The 16,056-nt window shown below is 41.2% G+C and overlaps 1 protein-coding gene across 1 annotated transcript in view; it reads right to left on the bottom strand.

Annotated features, from left to right (window-relative positions):
- Window positions 1-334: 334 nt before the first annotated feature.
- The window catches only part of LOC307259390 (F-actin-uncapping protein LRRC16A-like), a gene marked incomplete at its 5' end in the record, with an annotated part of 62,406 nt that continues 46,684 nt past the window's right edge, over window positions 335-16,056 (bottom strand). The window contains 19 exons of the mRNA XM_080039204.1: window positions 335-721; window positions 1,658-1,807; window positions 2,003-2,284; window positions 2,488-2,524; window positions 4,659-4,869; window positions 4,967-5,203; window positions 5,327-5,436; window positions 5,719-5,939; window positions 6,154-6,220; window positions 8,463-8,480; window positions 9,291-9,431; window positions 10,018-10,105; window positions 10,591-10,766; window positions 11,294-11,425; window positions 11,559-11,687; window positions 11,954-12,052; window positions 12,231-12,324; window positions 14,642-14,710; window positions 15,541-15,713. Coding sequence (XP_079895330.1) covers window positions 543-721; window positions 1,658-1,807; window positions 2,003-2,284; window positions 2,488-2,524; window positions 4,659-4,869; window positions 4,967-5,203; window positions 5,327-5,436; window positions 5,719-5,939; window positions 6,154-6,220; window positions 8,463-8,480; window positions 9,291-9,431; window positions 10,018-10,105; window positions 10,591-10,766; window positions 11,294-11,425; window positions 11,559-11,687; window positions 11,954-12,052; window positions 12,231-12,324; window positions 14,642-14,710; window positions 15,541-15,713 — 2,613 coding nt within the window. The 3' untranslated portion in view covers window positions 335-542. The remainder of the gene's footprint in view (window positions 722-1,657; window positions 1,808-2,002; window positions 2,285-2,487; window positions 2,525-4,658; window positions 4,870-4,966; window positions 5,204-5,326; window positions 5,437-5,718; window positions 5,940-6,153; window positions 6,221-8,462; window positions 8,481-9,290; window positions 9,432-10,017; window positions 10,106-10,590; window positions 10,767-11,293; window positions 11,426-11,558; window positions 11,688-11,953; window positions 12,053-12,230; window positions 12,325-14,641; window positions 14,711-15,540; window positions 15,714-16,056) is intronic.

Here is a 16,056-nt window from a genome sequence, read left to right as displayed (position 1 = left end):
TGGTCCCTGGGAAACAGGCTACGGCGACAAAGAGCAACAGGACGTTAGATTGTTATTGAAAGAAAGATTTTAGATGTACACGCTCAGTCTCTCTCACACTCTTTCGCACACTTTCTGCTGTTCTGTGAAATAAATGTCTCTATTTTTAAATATTTTGTTTACAAATTCATACTTAAATTCAAGTTTATTCCTTTAGAGACATGACATTTTCACTTGACAGCAGAAAGTAGGAAGAAAAAACGGAGAGACGGCCGTTTGTGAGTAGGAAGCTCTTAGGTTTGGTTTACTTGGTGACGTGATGTGATAGAAAAATCTAATTAGGATATCCCCCAAACTGTAATATCAATGATTTTTTTTTAATCATAGACAACCATATTAACTTTGAAACTGTGTATTACCTGATACCACTTTCGGTCAGACTGGACCTACAAGTAAAACCTCTGATGAAAACATATGGATTATTGTTCTCCTTAGTTGCTTTTTCGAATGGAGAACACTTGAGGCTTGTCAAAAAGGAGGCGTTTGCAGTAAATTAGTCAAACTCATATTAAAATTAAGTCTTTGTCCGCCTCCTCTGCAGAGTCTGTGGACTTCTTGCGCGCTGCCTTGTCCTTGTTGGGGTTTTGAGATTTGTCCTTAGTTTTGAGGGAGCCATGATCCTCGGAGTTGGTACAGAGAAGGCCCGGTCGCTGAACAGGGTCCGAAACAGGCCCCGCCCTCACTGAAACCAGAGGGAGAGAAAGTCAAAATGACTGAATGAATAAGCAGATGAACCAAAGATGGTTACTCTGCATACATTTGCACCTGACACTTGTTGTGATATGTGATTTTGGAGTTTATTCTTACAGGATCAATATTTATCAATATATTAATTCATGTGCAATAAAGATGCTCCTCAAGGTAAAAAAGGTGATCCAAAACCAGGTATCCCTCTAAAAAGGCACAGAGCTTGTGAGAATATACTGACAGCAGAAAAAGGAAGAGGATATTGAAGATCGACAGAACAAAGAACCAAATAAAACAACACAATTTCTTTCAATGGTTTCAAAATAATTTAGCATGAGAGCAAGTAACCTGATTGGTGAACCTCCGAAAAGCAACTGAAAGGGGGCCCTGAAAAACTGTATACTGTCAAATAAAACACAATAATAAAAGCAGGACCAAAAGAGTGGACACACGAGAAAAAATAAATAAAAACATCAGAGAGAAGGGAGCAAAGACAGAGAGTGATTATATATATATGTGTATATATATGTATACATACATATACAAATATATACACAGAGAGAGAAAGAGAGAGAGAGAGAGAGAGAGAGAGAGAGAGAGAAATGGCGTAGCTGCCTGTCTGTCTGTTGCATATTAGATAACAAATGAAAGGCAGTGGCACTTCAGTGAGAGTTGTGACCTGAATCTATCAGTCTGTCTGTCATATTGTACAAAGACTTCAGTCATCCTCTGCTCCGTGGAAACAACAAACAATATATGAGACCACAAGGGGGAAACCAACACTGTGTGAGATCCTGACAGTGACATCAAACGTCCACCAGTCTTTGTTGCAGAGATCTGCAGCTGCCAAGGGTTTTGGGTGAAAAAGAGAAAGGGCAACAGCAAAGTTTAAAGCACTTTTTCTAATCAGTGGATACATTTAGTGACCTACCGTCCTGAGTGGTTTTGTTGGCAGAGCCTCCCGACTCCAGACCGGACGGGCCCTCTTTGTCTTTGTCTGACAGCCTCCTCTTCAGCGAGGGAGGGAGGGTTGAGACCTTAGGCGACACTCTGCCACTGCTCTGGGAATCTGAGCTCTCATCTGTCAGGAAAATGATCAGGAGACGAATACTAATAAAGAAATATCAACAATCTTACATATGGTGTACAGCATTCTACATTCGGTGTCTATCTATCAGCACGAATTGCAGAGAATTATTATTATTTTTTTTTTTAGAATTTCTAACTGTATAATCTAAAATCCAATACATGAGGTGAGTGCCCTGACTGTACCTACCTATGCTCTTGCTGCTGGTGCTGGCAGTCCTGGGTTTCAGTGCGATGGTTGGTCTAGCAGCCAGGGCTGGCTTAGCTCCCTGTGGCACCGGGGGTTTGGGACTGATGGTTCCTCCAGAGGAGCTGGAAGAGGACGTAGCCCTGACACGAGGGACCTTGTCAGGCTTGGGCTCACCACGAGGAGGGCTCTTCTCTGGAGAACCGCTCGGAGGGTCGGATTTATTAATGGAGCCACTGGGAGCCCTGCTCTCTGAAACGGTGGGCTGTGGCTTTGCTGCTGACACTTGCAAAAAAATTAAATAATAATGCACTCAATTATTTGTCATGTACTGTGTGGGTAAGAACCCAGACCATAAGAAATTAACAGCCACAGCAGCAATTCATAACCAAACTTCTCTCCCTGCAGTTGTAGGCTGTGAAACACCTGCTGCCTTCGAAAGATTGTTAACACTTTCCATGTTTATCTCAAAAGATGAAACTGCTTACCTGTTGAATTGCCTTCAGGCCTGTCGGGGCTGGAAGACTGTAGAAAACACAAGGACAAAATGATAGGCTTGAGAGCCGAGTTTTATGACATGAAACCTTGTATGCACAAACGGTATACTAAATATAACACAACCTTTTTGAGTTTAGTATATTCAACACATTTTAGTACATTTTATATGCAGTATATTGGTAATGTCAAGCTTTTATTTTAACTGTGATTTGAAAGTGCAGTGCTTTTCTACCGACTGTCCTTATAACGCTGCCAAGCTACATTTGAACACAAGGGGGCGCCTTTGTGTTGTAAAATGCTAAGGATATAGGCCACACCCAAGCTGTGTATTATTGACCTGCCTCTTGAATAGCTCATTCCATTTTACCTGCATCAACATACATGCGCACAAACACGCACACACGGAATCCAGCCAGATGGCCAGGGAAGCCCTAGCGCCATTGATACAAGGGCAGAAAAAACCCTAATGCTGCAAACACCATAAACCTCTTAGTGTACACACACACACACACACACACACACACACACACACACACACACACACACACACACACACACACACACACACACACACACACACACACACACACACACACACACACACACACACACACACACACACACACACACACACACACACACACACACACACACACACACACACACACACACACACACACACACACACACACACACACACACACACACACACACACACACACACACACACAACTTTAACTTAACTAACTTTTCAACTTTAACTGTAGGTAAGGTTACAGATGACATTTTTCTGTTTCCTCTGTGACGCTGCAGCTCCAGTGGTTGAATATGCAGCAGTGTGTGTGTGTGTGTGTGTGTGTGTGTGTGTGAGTGTGTTTGTGTGTGTTCCAGTCCCCATCCTTCCCTGCTATTTAGTCTGGTAGAAACAGATTTAGTTTGTCCCAGTACATGATGTCAGATGCAGCATGCTGAAAAAATACCCAGATGTCCTACTACATCCGGTGGTGTCACAGTAAAAGACATCACAGTAATATTTACAAAGTACGTTTTTTTTTAACCCTATATTTCTCTTTCTGTGATGTCACGAGAAAGAGAAATATAGGGTTAAAAAAACACTCTTTCTGCCTTTTCTCAGGCTAGGATGAACCGATTTTAATTTTTTTTGCACATTTATATATAGGATCTCAGAATTCAATACACCTTCATATTCAAACCGGTGAAGTAGGCCTTTAAGTAAGCGAAATGGTTCTTTTAGCTAATTTCCTGATAGTGAGTGCAGTTAGCAGTCCCCTCCCTACAACTATTACACTCTATTTGCCTTGTAAATGTAGATAGATAGATAGATAGATAGATAGAGGCAATTAGACCAACAGTAAGTCACTGCCTTAAAACAGTTACACTGATAGCGTCCTCATTAAAGGATCAGTTATAGAGGAACCACACACACACACACACACACACACACACACACACACACACACACACACACACACACACACACACACACACACACACACACACACACACACACACACACACACACACACACACACACACACACACACACACACACACACACACACACACACACACACACACACACACACACACACACACACACACACACACACACACACACGGCAAGGCAATTTATATAGCACAATTCAGACACAAGGCCACTCAAAGTGCTTTACAGGGGCAAGATTAGAATACATAAAAAACATTATAAAACATTTAAAAGCGAATAAAAGAAGAAAATAACAAAAAATGAAAACTCGATTTAAAAACATTTAGAAGCAAATAAACGAAGCAAATAAAATGAAAATTGCAGGTTAAAATGGAAACAAAAAAGTCTTCAGACAAAACCAACTGTTACCTTATTCAGACAAGCACCTCTCTATTTCTGACTGCCATACTGTAAAACTATATGGCCTGATTTTATGTTGGCCATCTTATTTTGACATTGGAAAAAAGACTTGTGAATTACGACCCAACTCAAATGTTGCTGGTGCATAAAATACTGCATTTGATGTGAGAGTCTTCAAGGTCCAGGCTTAAAATCAGGCACCAGTCTTTTGCCACAATTTGTCTCATATATCCTTTAATTTCTTCCTCTTAACCACGGTGCTTATCTTTTTTTTCAAACACACCACCAGCTCACCTTGTATGCTCTCCTCTCCTGCTTGGCCTTCATCTCTGCCAGTAGGCCTCCTCCCATCATCTGGAGGCCCTGGTACCTGCGTCCCCCTTGAGGACTGCCCCTGCCGTCTGAACTCTCCCAGGGCTCATCCATGGAGTCTGGGGTCCTCAACTCCTCCGACCGGTCCGAGCTGCTGCTGTAGTCAGTGGGCTGCGAACGGCTCGACGCGTCTCTGCACATATAGGAATCAACAGTCAATCCGAGGGTCCATTGACTTAGGTTTAAAGATGGATAACAAAATAAATAATAGCGTTTTTGTTCCTCTATACCTGGACTTTGGCTCAGTTGCTGGGCTCTTTACTGCAGTTTTTGGCGAGGAGGGCTCCTCAGGGAGAGTGGAAGCTGGCATCGATGCTACAGAGGCTGAAGATGTACCCGTGGCTGCTGGGGTCGCCTGGTTTTTCTCAGACTTTTCCGATTTGTCCGATTTATCAGATTTGGTGGAACGTTTGATGAGGTTGAGGAATCCTCCTTTACTCTTCTTCTTCTCACCATCCTGGGAACGTCTAAGAGGAGACAAAACGGGAGACAAAGAGACAGAAGGAGAAAAAACTTAACATGACAAACATACTGTATATGAAACTTAAAAGGGAAACGAAAAACAGCCCTTAATGAGAAGAAATCCCTACTTTGAATCCATCTTGGTGACTTTTGTAGAGAAAAACTCGTCCACACCCTCATCCACCCTTCCCATGAGGCCGTTCTGCTCCCCATCCTGAGACGGAGCACTGTTGAGTTGCTGAAAGGAAGTTGAATAATCTGAAACCATTTCCAGCCGTATGTGGTATATACTGTATCCTCCACTTCATGCATGATGGAAATCTTTTAGGTAATTTCCTATCTCGAAAGCGAATAAGAGGAAGGTTCTTGTCCACTTGCATGTAAGTCACAGGTAATAATAAATAAATAAATAAATAAATAAATAAATAAATAAATAAATAAATAAATAAATAAATAAATAAATAAATAAATAAATAAATAAATAAATAAATAAATAAATAAATAAATGTAGTTTACTCACAGGTATTTTGCTAGAATGTTTTTTCTTGTTCCTGCGGGGTCTCAGTTTGGTGAAGTGCTGCAGCTTCTTTTCCTCCTCAGAAGGCAGCTCTACCATAGAGCCTGGCTGACGTTGGTCCAGTTTGGTCTGGCTCTGAGATGGAGTAGGTGGAGTTCTAGATGAAGTTTCCTCTACATGAACAGGAACGTCCTCCAGGGCCTTGTCTAGGTCAAACTCCATCTCTGTAAATAGGTTGGAAGGTCATTCGGAGGTTTGTAAAATTAAATTGACAGTAAATGAGTAGTGAACTATTATCTATCATCCATATTGACAAATTATTTTATAGAACACCAAATACAGAATGATTCAAACCTGGCACACTAACCCATCAAGTAAGTTGTGATGCGGCTCAGTTTCATAAAAATATGAACACAAAAGACGTTATAAAGTGCTTACCGAAGGCACGAGACACTGGCCGAAGCATTCTGCTGTGGATGCTCTTCCTCTTGGATTTAGGAGTCATCTGAGAGACGAGCAGATCATAGGATCACATTCAAGATAATTTTTGACAAAATATCAAACTCGTAATTTCTACTACATTGTTTTAAGACTGGTTCAACTTGAATTAGGATGATATCATCAAAAATCTAACAATTCATCTGCAACAAGCTTACTCTGGGGCAATGGGATTCTAGTTTACTATTGGGGATTCTGTCCACAGTTTACTTTTTATTACACTTTTGCTATGCACTTCCCTGTTCATAGTCAGCAAACACCAAGCATAGCCCTATTGAATCAAAACAGTCTTATCATAATTAATTGTATTGGTTTTCCCAAAACTGTCATAATAGCCATTCAGCTATATGTAGGTGAAGTGGTCTGAAAATATTTTTTTATCACTTTGCTCCCCCCTGCCTCTGTGTGCTGCCCCCCAAAATTGCCACCGCTCATGTTAATTTTGACCAATCAGAGTGAGGTCAGATTCTCCGTTCTTATTGGCTGTGGGACCTTGGCAACGACGTTGATGCGTCAGTTGCGTGAGCGTTCACGACCCTAGCAGTCTGACACTAGCCTACTGTTTGGTACTAGGCTACTACGGCGGACAGCGAGTAGCAATGTCTTCACAAACGAACCCTCAATTTACCATTCCCAGGATACCAACAACTAACACCGCTAAGACAGCAAAAAAACGAGGAAAGACGAAAGTTGAAAAGTTAACTGCTGAAAGGGAGACGGAGAGAGCTCGAAAAAAAGTACACCGGCCATGTCTTCTTGCCCTATCACATCAAGACCTCTCCGACCTCGTCCCCTTCCTCTGCCCCTAGGCTGCCTGCCGCTAGCAGCAGGACGTCCGCTGGCCCTATATAGCCCTCGTCCTGTGCTCAGTGTTGCCAACTCAAAGCGATTTTGTCGCTATATTTAGTGACTTTTCAGCACCCCTGGCGACTTTTTTTTTCAAAACAGCGACAAGCGACAAATCTAGCTTTTTTTCTGGTGTTATTGGTGACTTTTCTCGCCAAAGCAAGTATCACCTCTTCTCAACGAGCAGCGGGAGCACTGACACGCAGCCCGCTCCTCGCGCAGCAGCCCCGAGCAGCCCCTCCCAGCTGCGGTCAGAGCAGGAGCATAGATAGTAGGAGATACACACACACCTCTCCGCTCTGTTACAATTAGTTTGCTATCTTGCCTGGCTGTTACAGCTACTTTTGTTAGGCCTACCAGCACACTTACAATGATTTTAAGCTAACATACATGGTCTGTCTGTGATTAAAATGTATGCTCAATATGTACGTATGTAGTTATCATTACTAATGTTTAATCACCTCGGAATCGGACATGGTGTTTGTCTCCTGTCAATGTAACTGAATTCACATGAACGCGCATAGCTGTCGTTCAGAGGGAGGAGCTACAGCAGGTAGAGCGTTGGGAAAACAGCCGTTGGGATCCCAACGGCTGAAACTCTCAACTGCAGCTTTAAGGTAAAGTGAGATCATTTGGGCATCTTATTTCCCTGCATACACTGGTGGATAGGAAACTCACAAGCACCTAAACATGTGTGCGAAATTGCAATGTGGTGACGACACAAATATTGCATTAAGTGAAGAAGCGGTGCAATGTTGTCAGACCAGTCTAATCTCGCAGGCTTCACACTTGTTTCTCTCCCACAGATCGGTCTGGGTTTCCTTCCGTCCGTGGAAGGCAACCCCTGATTGGTACATGTAGTTGTTGACGGCTGGTCTCAGAAGGTTAGATTGATGACTACATGAACCAATCAGGGGCTGGCTTCCGCTAAAGAACGAAGGTTAGGTCTGAACACATGTCCTGAATTGGCCCGGTCAATTTTTGACAGGACTCCTCCCCACAGAGATTAGAGAAAGTTCAGACTAATCTGAGGGAGAGAAACAAATGTGAAGCTTGCGAGATCAGGCTGGTCGCGCCAGGCTAGTGCAATGTAGTCTATGGTGTAATGTAGCAGGATGCATGAAGAAAAACTACATTTTCAATGACTAGCATATAATTTGGTGCGTGATTGACAAAGTGATAAACATCTGCATTCTTTTATGCACACACTGCATTTTTTTCTACACAATCTTTTCATATAAAACACTGTTAGCAAAATATGCAAATACAGGTGTCTTTGTGCAATAGAAAAAGCGAGCAGGCGGCAGACGCAGAGAGCAGAGGCAAGAAAGGGATAGAACGTTGAGATGAAAATAAAGTGGAACCGAGAGAAGAGTGTAGAGAGACAGTACAGAATAACTTACACTGGTGCAGCACAGAGTCTCCATGGAGCAGATAGAAGAAGAGAAGGAAGAACAAAGGAAGGAGAAGAAGATTGAAGAGGAAGAAAGACAACACACAGTAAGTGAAGACACAAATGAAAGAGATAGATGGGACAGTAATGAACTCTAAAGAAGGTGTCCTGTGTATGTAGAACAGGAGAAAGTAGAGGTCAACAGAACAGAGAGGGATATAAGATGGAAAAGGGGGAAGAAACCAGAAGCACAGAGAGGACGAGACAAACCAACATGAAGCCTGCAGTCACTCTGCATCACAAGACAGTCTAATTGGTGCTTTCCCTCAAGAGATCTACATAATCTACACACTGTCACTCCTACACATGAATCATGACAATGTTCAATGAGGCATTGAACAATTACAAATTGCTATTCTTTCATCACAGATTCCTTAAAATCGGACAATGTTTTTTGTGAAAACAAACAGCCAACAAAACATGCTACTTTAAGCATTTTGCTAAATGTTCAGCCTATTGAACATCAGGACTGTTCTTTGAATTATTACTTAAATTCAATACTCGATTGTCTCTAGTGTACTTTAAAAAAAAAATAAAAAAAGGGTTATATTAAGCCAGGTGTAATAGCTTGTATTTGTGAAATACAACCAAATGTTATATTGTAATATTTTCAATAAATATATCTAAGATTTGAATGCATTGGTTTAACTATAAACTGAGTGTCTAACTGGATTTATTTCTCTGTTAAGACGACTTGTTTTGAAGCTGAAGCTTGGACAGCTCAAGCTAACCTACTGAGCTACCAGACATAGATCTATTATCCACCAAAAAAACCTACCATGCATGTCTCTAGATCCTCCAGCCTTTCGGCCTCTAGTATCTCGGTCGACGCCCGTTTTGGAATCTTCTCCTCGGGCACGTCTAGATCCACAGACCCCTGCTGCACCAGGGGACGACCGCGCCGCACTAGATGGTCTGCCTGGGAGCACAGGACGGAGAGGGAAAGGTAGACAAAGAAAGGGCAGAATCGAAAAAAAGGATCAATAGTGGTTTAGGTTAAATGATAATTGATTTAAAGGTTGAGTCAGCGATTCTGCAGAATGCTTGTGGTCAAAATCAGTGAATATCTCCTCACAATCAGCTACCTATCCGTGCTTCTCGAAAATAAAATATGTTATTAATAAACTGCCTAGGCTCTGTAAACTGGTAAGTAAACAAAGGGTATGTTAACAAAGGGGGCCCACCGTAGCTAGCTACATGCCTGCTTGAAGAAGCTTCGTATTAAAACTGGATATCCTTTCAGTGCACACGCAGTATGGACATGTAGCAGATCGTGACGAGATATTCATTGTTTTTTTTTAAAGATATTTTTTGGCAGTTTTCCTGTTTTATTGACAGTTTTGTAGAGACAGAGGTGAAATGGGGCAGAGAGGGGAAGACATGCAACATTCTCCAGAATCGCTGACCCCACCTTTCACAAAAACAAGTTGGATCAATTTGGAGGGCTTAAATGAACAACCACTGTGAATTAATCGGTTGAAATTTTCTGTTAACTTTAATCTTACCAGAGTGTGTTGGGAAGCCGAAAGAGACTCCAAAATCTCATCAACAATTCGATCGGACAGGAAGGACGCTAGACTCAGCTTCACCTCACTGACACAGAGGGAGAAAGAGAGAGAGAGAGGGAGAGTCAGGTGGCAAAGCAAGACTGTACACACTAGACCTAAACATATAACCACAGAAAGATTGGCGTACAAACCCCTTAGTAAAGCCCCTATCTCACTGGGCTGCGACTGTTTGCGACAAGTTGGAGACTGCATTCGCAAACGAGACAACTTTGCGAGTGTTTGGCGAGTGTTTGGCGACATATGAAACTAAATTGCGACTGCTTTGAGACAAAAATGAGACTGACATTCCGTTCGTGCGACACTCGCCAGACGTTCGTGAGACATAAATGCGACCTCCCGGCAAGGACATTCGCAAACGTGTCGTAAGTAGCAACTCAGTGAGACTGCAAGTGAAAATTGTCGCAAATTGGCATATTTTGTTACAATTTCCAATCTCCAACTTGTCGCAAACAGTCGCAGCCCAGTGAGATAGGGGCTTTACATACCTACACTAGTACTCAATCCACACACCTCATCTTATTGATAATGTCCACCCCAGACTGCTCCAGCAGGGTTTTGGTCACAAAGCTTCTTGGTACCACCATTTTAGATGAGCTGGTCTTCATCAGCTCTGGACCTAGATTACTCCTCTTCATCACATGCGGACACAGAGACTCAGCTGCAGCCACCATGGACTCCAACAGAGTCTGGAGGGAGAGGAGAAAAAGGAGGGATGAACGTGGATGTGTGTTGATGTATATATGATGATGGGGTTTGATTAAAGCAACTCCTGGCCGTCCAAGTGAGTGAACATCTTGGTTAACACCTACATTAATAACATATGACAGTCACACACTGAATGTGGTAATAAATCAAATATTCTTTCTTTAGCTTGTTGGCATCTTTGATGTCAAAAGCTAATTTGCTCTGATATTTATGCTTTTAAATCACTTTTACAAATGTTTCTTTATCTATTTATATTAAAGAAATCTTATAGCTAGTTCTGAAAAATTGTTTGACCTTTTTTAATGTGAAAATGTAATAGTCTTTTAATATTTTTTAATTACGTAGTAACTTCTTTTTTTGAAGAACTTTGTAGTTGAGATTTTGAAAAGTGCTCTATAAATAAATATTATTATTACCATATTACTAAAATTATGAATCATGTAAAATGAGCATTTATTTTCCTTCAGCTTTCTTGTTAATATTAGATTGAAGTGCATTATGATTCTACCTGCAGTTGTTGGTCCATGACAGTAGTCACCTCCCCAGCCATAGACTCCAGTTTCTCCTGGATGGGTCCCGATGCTGAGCTGTTCACCTCCTCTCTGGCAGCTGATCCTAGGTGGTAGAGGTTAGGCAGCAGCTGGGGGGGGGGGCACAGAGAACAAATTTAACATAGGAGGATGTAGGAAACTACAAGAAATGGATGTCCAAATGAGCTTGCATGATAACCTTTAATTTATGTGCACCAGTAAGGCTCATGCGTCTCTCCTCACCGTTTTAGAGTTCCTGGCGTCTTTGATGAGGTTCTCTGCTGACCTGACGTCCTCCAAGATGGCGTCTGTCTCAGAGTTCCTCAGAGAGTTCAGATGGTCCTGCACCTTCACACAAATCCTGTCAATCATCTGGAAGACAAAAGACAAGACGTGAGAGTTTGAAATGTAAAAAGATTGACATGTATATAGTTTTTTCTGACTAAAATAAGCATATATGGATATACAGTACATTCACTCTAAATAGTATATCAGTTCAAAAACAGTTCTATCTACTATATAAACAATGATTGATTAAGTTTGGTCGAACACATATATATTATAGCGCATACAAATGTAATATTCAGTGTGTGTGTGTGTGTGTGTGTGCGTGTGTGTGTTTGTGTTTGTATTCCTACCTGTTGCGTTGTCGTGGTCACAATGCCCTGCTGCAGCCGATAGGCCTGTTCCTGCAGGTATTTTCTGGTTTCGTGGTTCCTGTACAGGTAATTCTCAATCTTGGGAGAGGCAAACACAAAATCACTGTGATAAAGCAAAGTGATAAGGATGTAAATAAAAGTTGATAATTTTGTCCCGTGTTCCCCTGCAGTAGTTGCACACAGCATAGATTTCTACACAAAATAATAGAAGAAACAGCTGGATGCTGAAGGAACAAAATTAGATATCTTATAATACCTTTAACAAGGCGTCCTCTGTTTTTTCAGGGCTGGCCTTCAGAGCCTGAGAGGCATCGATGATGGGGATGGGCATGAAACGAATGGTGAAGTTCCTAATGGACACACAGCCACAGGGCATTATTACATACAGTTCCTTATGGAGGAAGGGAAAGAGACAACGATGTGCACAGGGACATACAGACATATGGAAAATCACATTCTTTCGATCATTTTAAGGAAAGTGATGTATCTGAACACACACATACAGTATAGTATAATGCAATATGATGCACAATTCACCGATTTGTAAAGTTACTTACTGCATTAAAATAGTGACAACAGAGTGAAATGCCCTAACTTGTGTTATGTATTGATAGATTCATTTTTTTTTATTAAAGAAGTTGATAACTGCATATTCTCATTGGAAAATGGCCAAAACATTAATTATATGTAATGTTCAATAACTTTCTATATTGTTAGCTGTGGGTGTGAAAAAAATAAAATTTTGAGGAAAAGCACCTTAATGAACCCATTATGCGTTGTGTTTGGGTGTGTGTGTGTGTGTGTGTGTGTGTGTGTGTGTGTGTGTGTGTGTGTGTGTGTGTGTGTGTGTGTGTAGGCATGTGGGTGCGTGCGTGCATGTGTGTTGAGAGACAGTTTTAGATGTCGCCTCTCACATTGGTCTATTACAGAGCAATGAACTGCCAGCATTACAGAGGTTAGTGATCTGGAAATGGAGGTCACCACACAGTATTAATATTCATGATGGAGGAGAGGAAGGAATGAAAGGAGAAACCAAGCATAATTAGAAAAGAAAATGAAAACGCAATAGATTATAAAGCGGAAGAACCAGAGAGATGAAAATGAATGCAAAATAACCGCAATAGGATGAGCCAGATGATGGTGGTTTTCAAACCTCAAAAGGCAAACTGATTAATCTTTACTCAGACATGCCTGGCTTTGAATCGAACACACACAGAGCAAGGCACCACACAGGCAACACGATGCCACTACTAATGAAGGTTTGACTTCAGTATGAACCGGCTGCTCTCTTTCCCTTTTCTTCTGAACCCACAGACCTGCTGTGAACCAATCTTCAGAGTTCCAATCCTACCGACTCTCTCCACTTCATCAACACCTTTAAACAAGCTTCCTTTAGAATTGCAACCACTACATAAATGCTGTTTCAGAGTGAGAAGAGATTATAGACATTTTGAGACAGAATAAGAAAAAGGACAGCTACAGGGTCTGATGTGTGCGTTTCTTTCATTTATATACTGTACGTATTTATATATTAAAAGTATGTATGTGTGTGTGTGTGTGTGTGTGTGTGTGTGTGTGTGTGTGTGTGTATATATATATATATATATATATATATATATATATATAAATAAATAAATAACCTTAAACAACAACAAAAAAATTCCCCAAGGAAATCCTTTTTTTTTGTCCAATGAATAGTTATCCAAAGCTAATCAGTTTACTGTTACATAGATAGACGTGAAGAATAGTTAATCTGTTGTCGTTCTATTAATCAATTTAGTCGACTAATCATTTCAGCTTGAGGAATATTATATGAACCCTGTTCCCTACAACCGTAAAAAATGTTTTCCTGTCACATCATATTCTACACACATGCTTATTTACACTGCTTTCACTATTATTGCATACTGGTCTCTGAGTTAATGTAACATCAAGCATTATGAAATCTTCTTTGACAAAAAAAAAGAAGACTTGAGGAAATTGCCCGAAGGGAACAAAAGTACACATGTACACAAGTACACACAGACACACACCAACTGCACTGCTGAACAGAATAGAGGAGAAAGGAAAATGAAGAAAAATAGTGATCTCAATAATGCAATTCAGACACTCAGAGGGGATTTGGGTAGATGTGCTGCTCGGGAGAATATGATAAACAGAGAGGGAAGATGAGAGAAGTGGATGTACAGATGTGTCCCGGGAGCAGACTAAGTGAGATGCACATGTCATTTCCTGCTCACACCAAATATTGAACATTCAGATCCACATACTAAAGTCTGATTTATTCTGTCTCAACTTGCACTGTTTGTCTCTATTAATCTCTTCAATGTCCCTTGCTCGGCATCTATTCTTATGACAATGTTACTTGGTTCTTAATGTGTCTTCCTCTATCCTTCTCTGCCTGTATGAACACACCTCAAGGTTTCCTCCTGCTGCAGTACAGAGCCAAATGACATACGTGCTGCAGCAGCTAAACACACATCCACCACTTAAGCAGTGCACACACACACACACACACACACACACACACACACACACACACACACACACACACACACACACACACACACACACACACACACACACACACACACACACACACACACACACACACACACACACACACACACACACACAGTCTAAACAGATAGAGACAAAGCTACTTACTTCTCCAGAGCGGCAGCCACATCCTGTAGACCCTGAGGGCTGGTGTTGTTCCTATCCCACATCACAGTCCTGCAGAGAAACACAATGTGACACATGGAGCAATAATTCTTACAGAAAGATCAAGATTTTAGCTGCCATGTACTGACAAACCAAGAGGCAATGTGGAACTGTGTTGTTAAAGGAGAGGTAAGCCTTATTTTTGTGTTGTATTGAATATATGTGTTAAATCACTCTATATTCATACAGCAATCACTTAAATAGTATGCGCAGTTGATAACAAAGGTCTCCCAGTTATTCAGCTTTGCAGTAATTGCCAGATAAAATTTCTAGTATCCCGCTCGTTTTTTCCAATCAGGAGACAGAGCGCTATAAAGAGGCGGGTCTCTGTGCCCGTGAACGATGACTCGCTGCTCTCCATTGTGGCACTATCTGATGAAGACAACTGCATGTTCATCTGGTGGTGATGCAGGGATGAGGGAGGGGACTGCTAACTGCAGTCACTGACAGGAAGTTAGCTAAAAGGACCAAATCACTTACTTTAAATATATAGTTTTCCTTTTAATTTAACATCTTAGAATTTTCTTCTTCAAAGAGTTTTTTCCATATGCTGGTAAGCTAATTCACCATACAACACAAAGCAACTATACAATATGTATCCATAGTGAAAGTTACATTTCTAGATTATTTTACCTCATAATCTAATTTAGGTTTTATAAACGATTTATTTAATGTTTGAATGCTTATTCATTGCGTTATCAAGTGTTAGACAAGATAACAAAAGTGTCATCAATTTAATTTAAACTGGTTCTATTATATTTTATTTTGATGAATTACGCTTTTTATTGTATATTTGAATTTGATTGTTGTTCATATATTGACCCCTGGACGTATGGACTCACCTGAGTTTGGAGTTAATCTGTAGGGCCTTGGCCAGCATCTTGGCTCCCATATCCCCCATGGCGTTTCCACCAATGTCCAGCCTGGTCAGAGAGGAGTTGCTGCCCAGGGCGTTTAGCACGATGGTCAGATCAGTCTTTAATCTGGAGTCTGCTAGAGACAGAGAGGTCAGGGGCTGGAAGGAGGGAGGGAGAGAGGGAGGGAGGGAAGTGGAGAAAAAAGTGTTGAGAGAAGGTTTATATAATGGGAACTTTAAGGAGTGAATTACAATCCTACTATGTATGCTTTTTCTGTTATAAGAAAGCAGGACAGTGTTCGGTTTTCATCGGCCACACGCAGGTTTGTCCAATAGAGACTGGATTAATGAGCTGCACCACCGGTTCTTCTTGTTCATTCAGTTTTGGCGTCAGCAACTGTTTTGAAAGGAGTATTCTTGGTCGTTTGTTGTATATCACTGTCACATTTAAAAGAGGCTATTGTAAGTGTATGTCAACGAGAGCATTCAAATCCATTTAGAC

Source organism: Ammodytes marinus (assembly GCF_949987685.1).
Source record: "Ammodytes marinus genome assembly, chromosome: 13".
Classification (NCBI taxonomy): Eukaryota; Metazoa; Chordata; class Actinopteri; order Uranoscopiformes; family Ammodytidae; genus Ammodytes; species Ammodytes marinus.
Note: the sequence above shows the minus strand (reverse complement) of the source record. Positions and strands in the feature narration are given on the sequence as shown.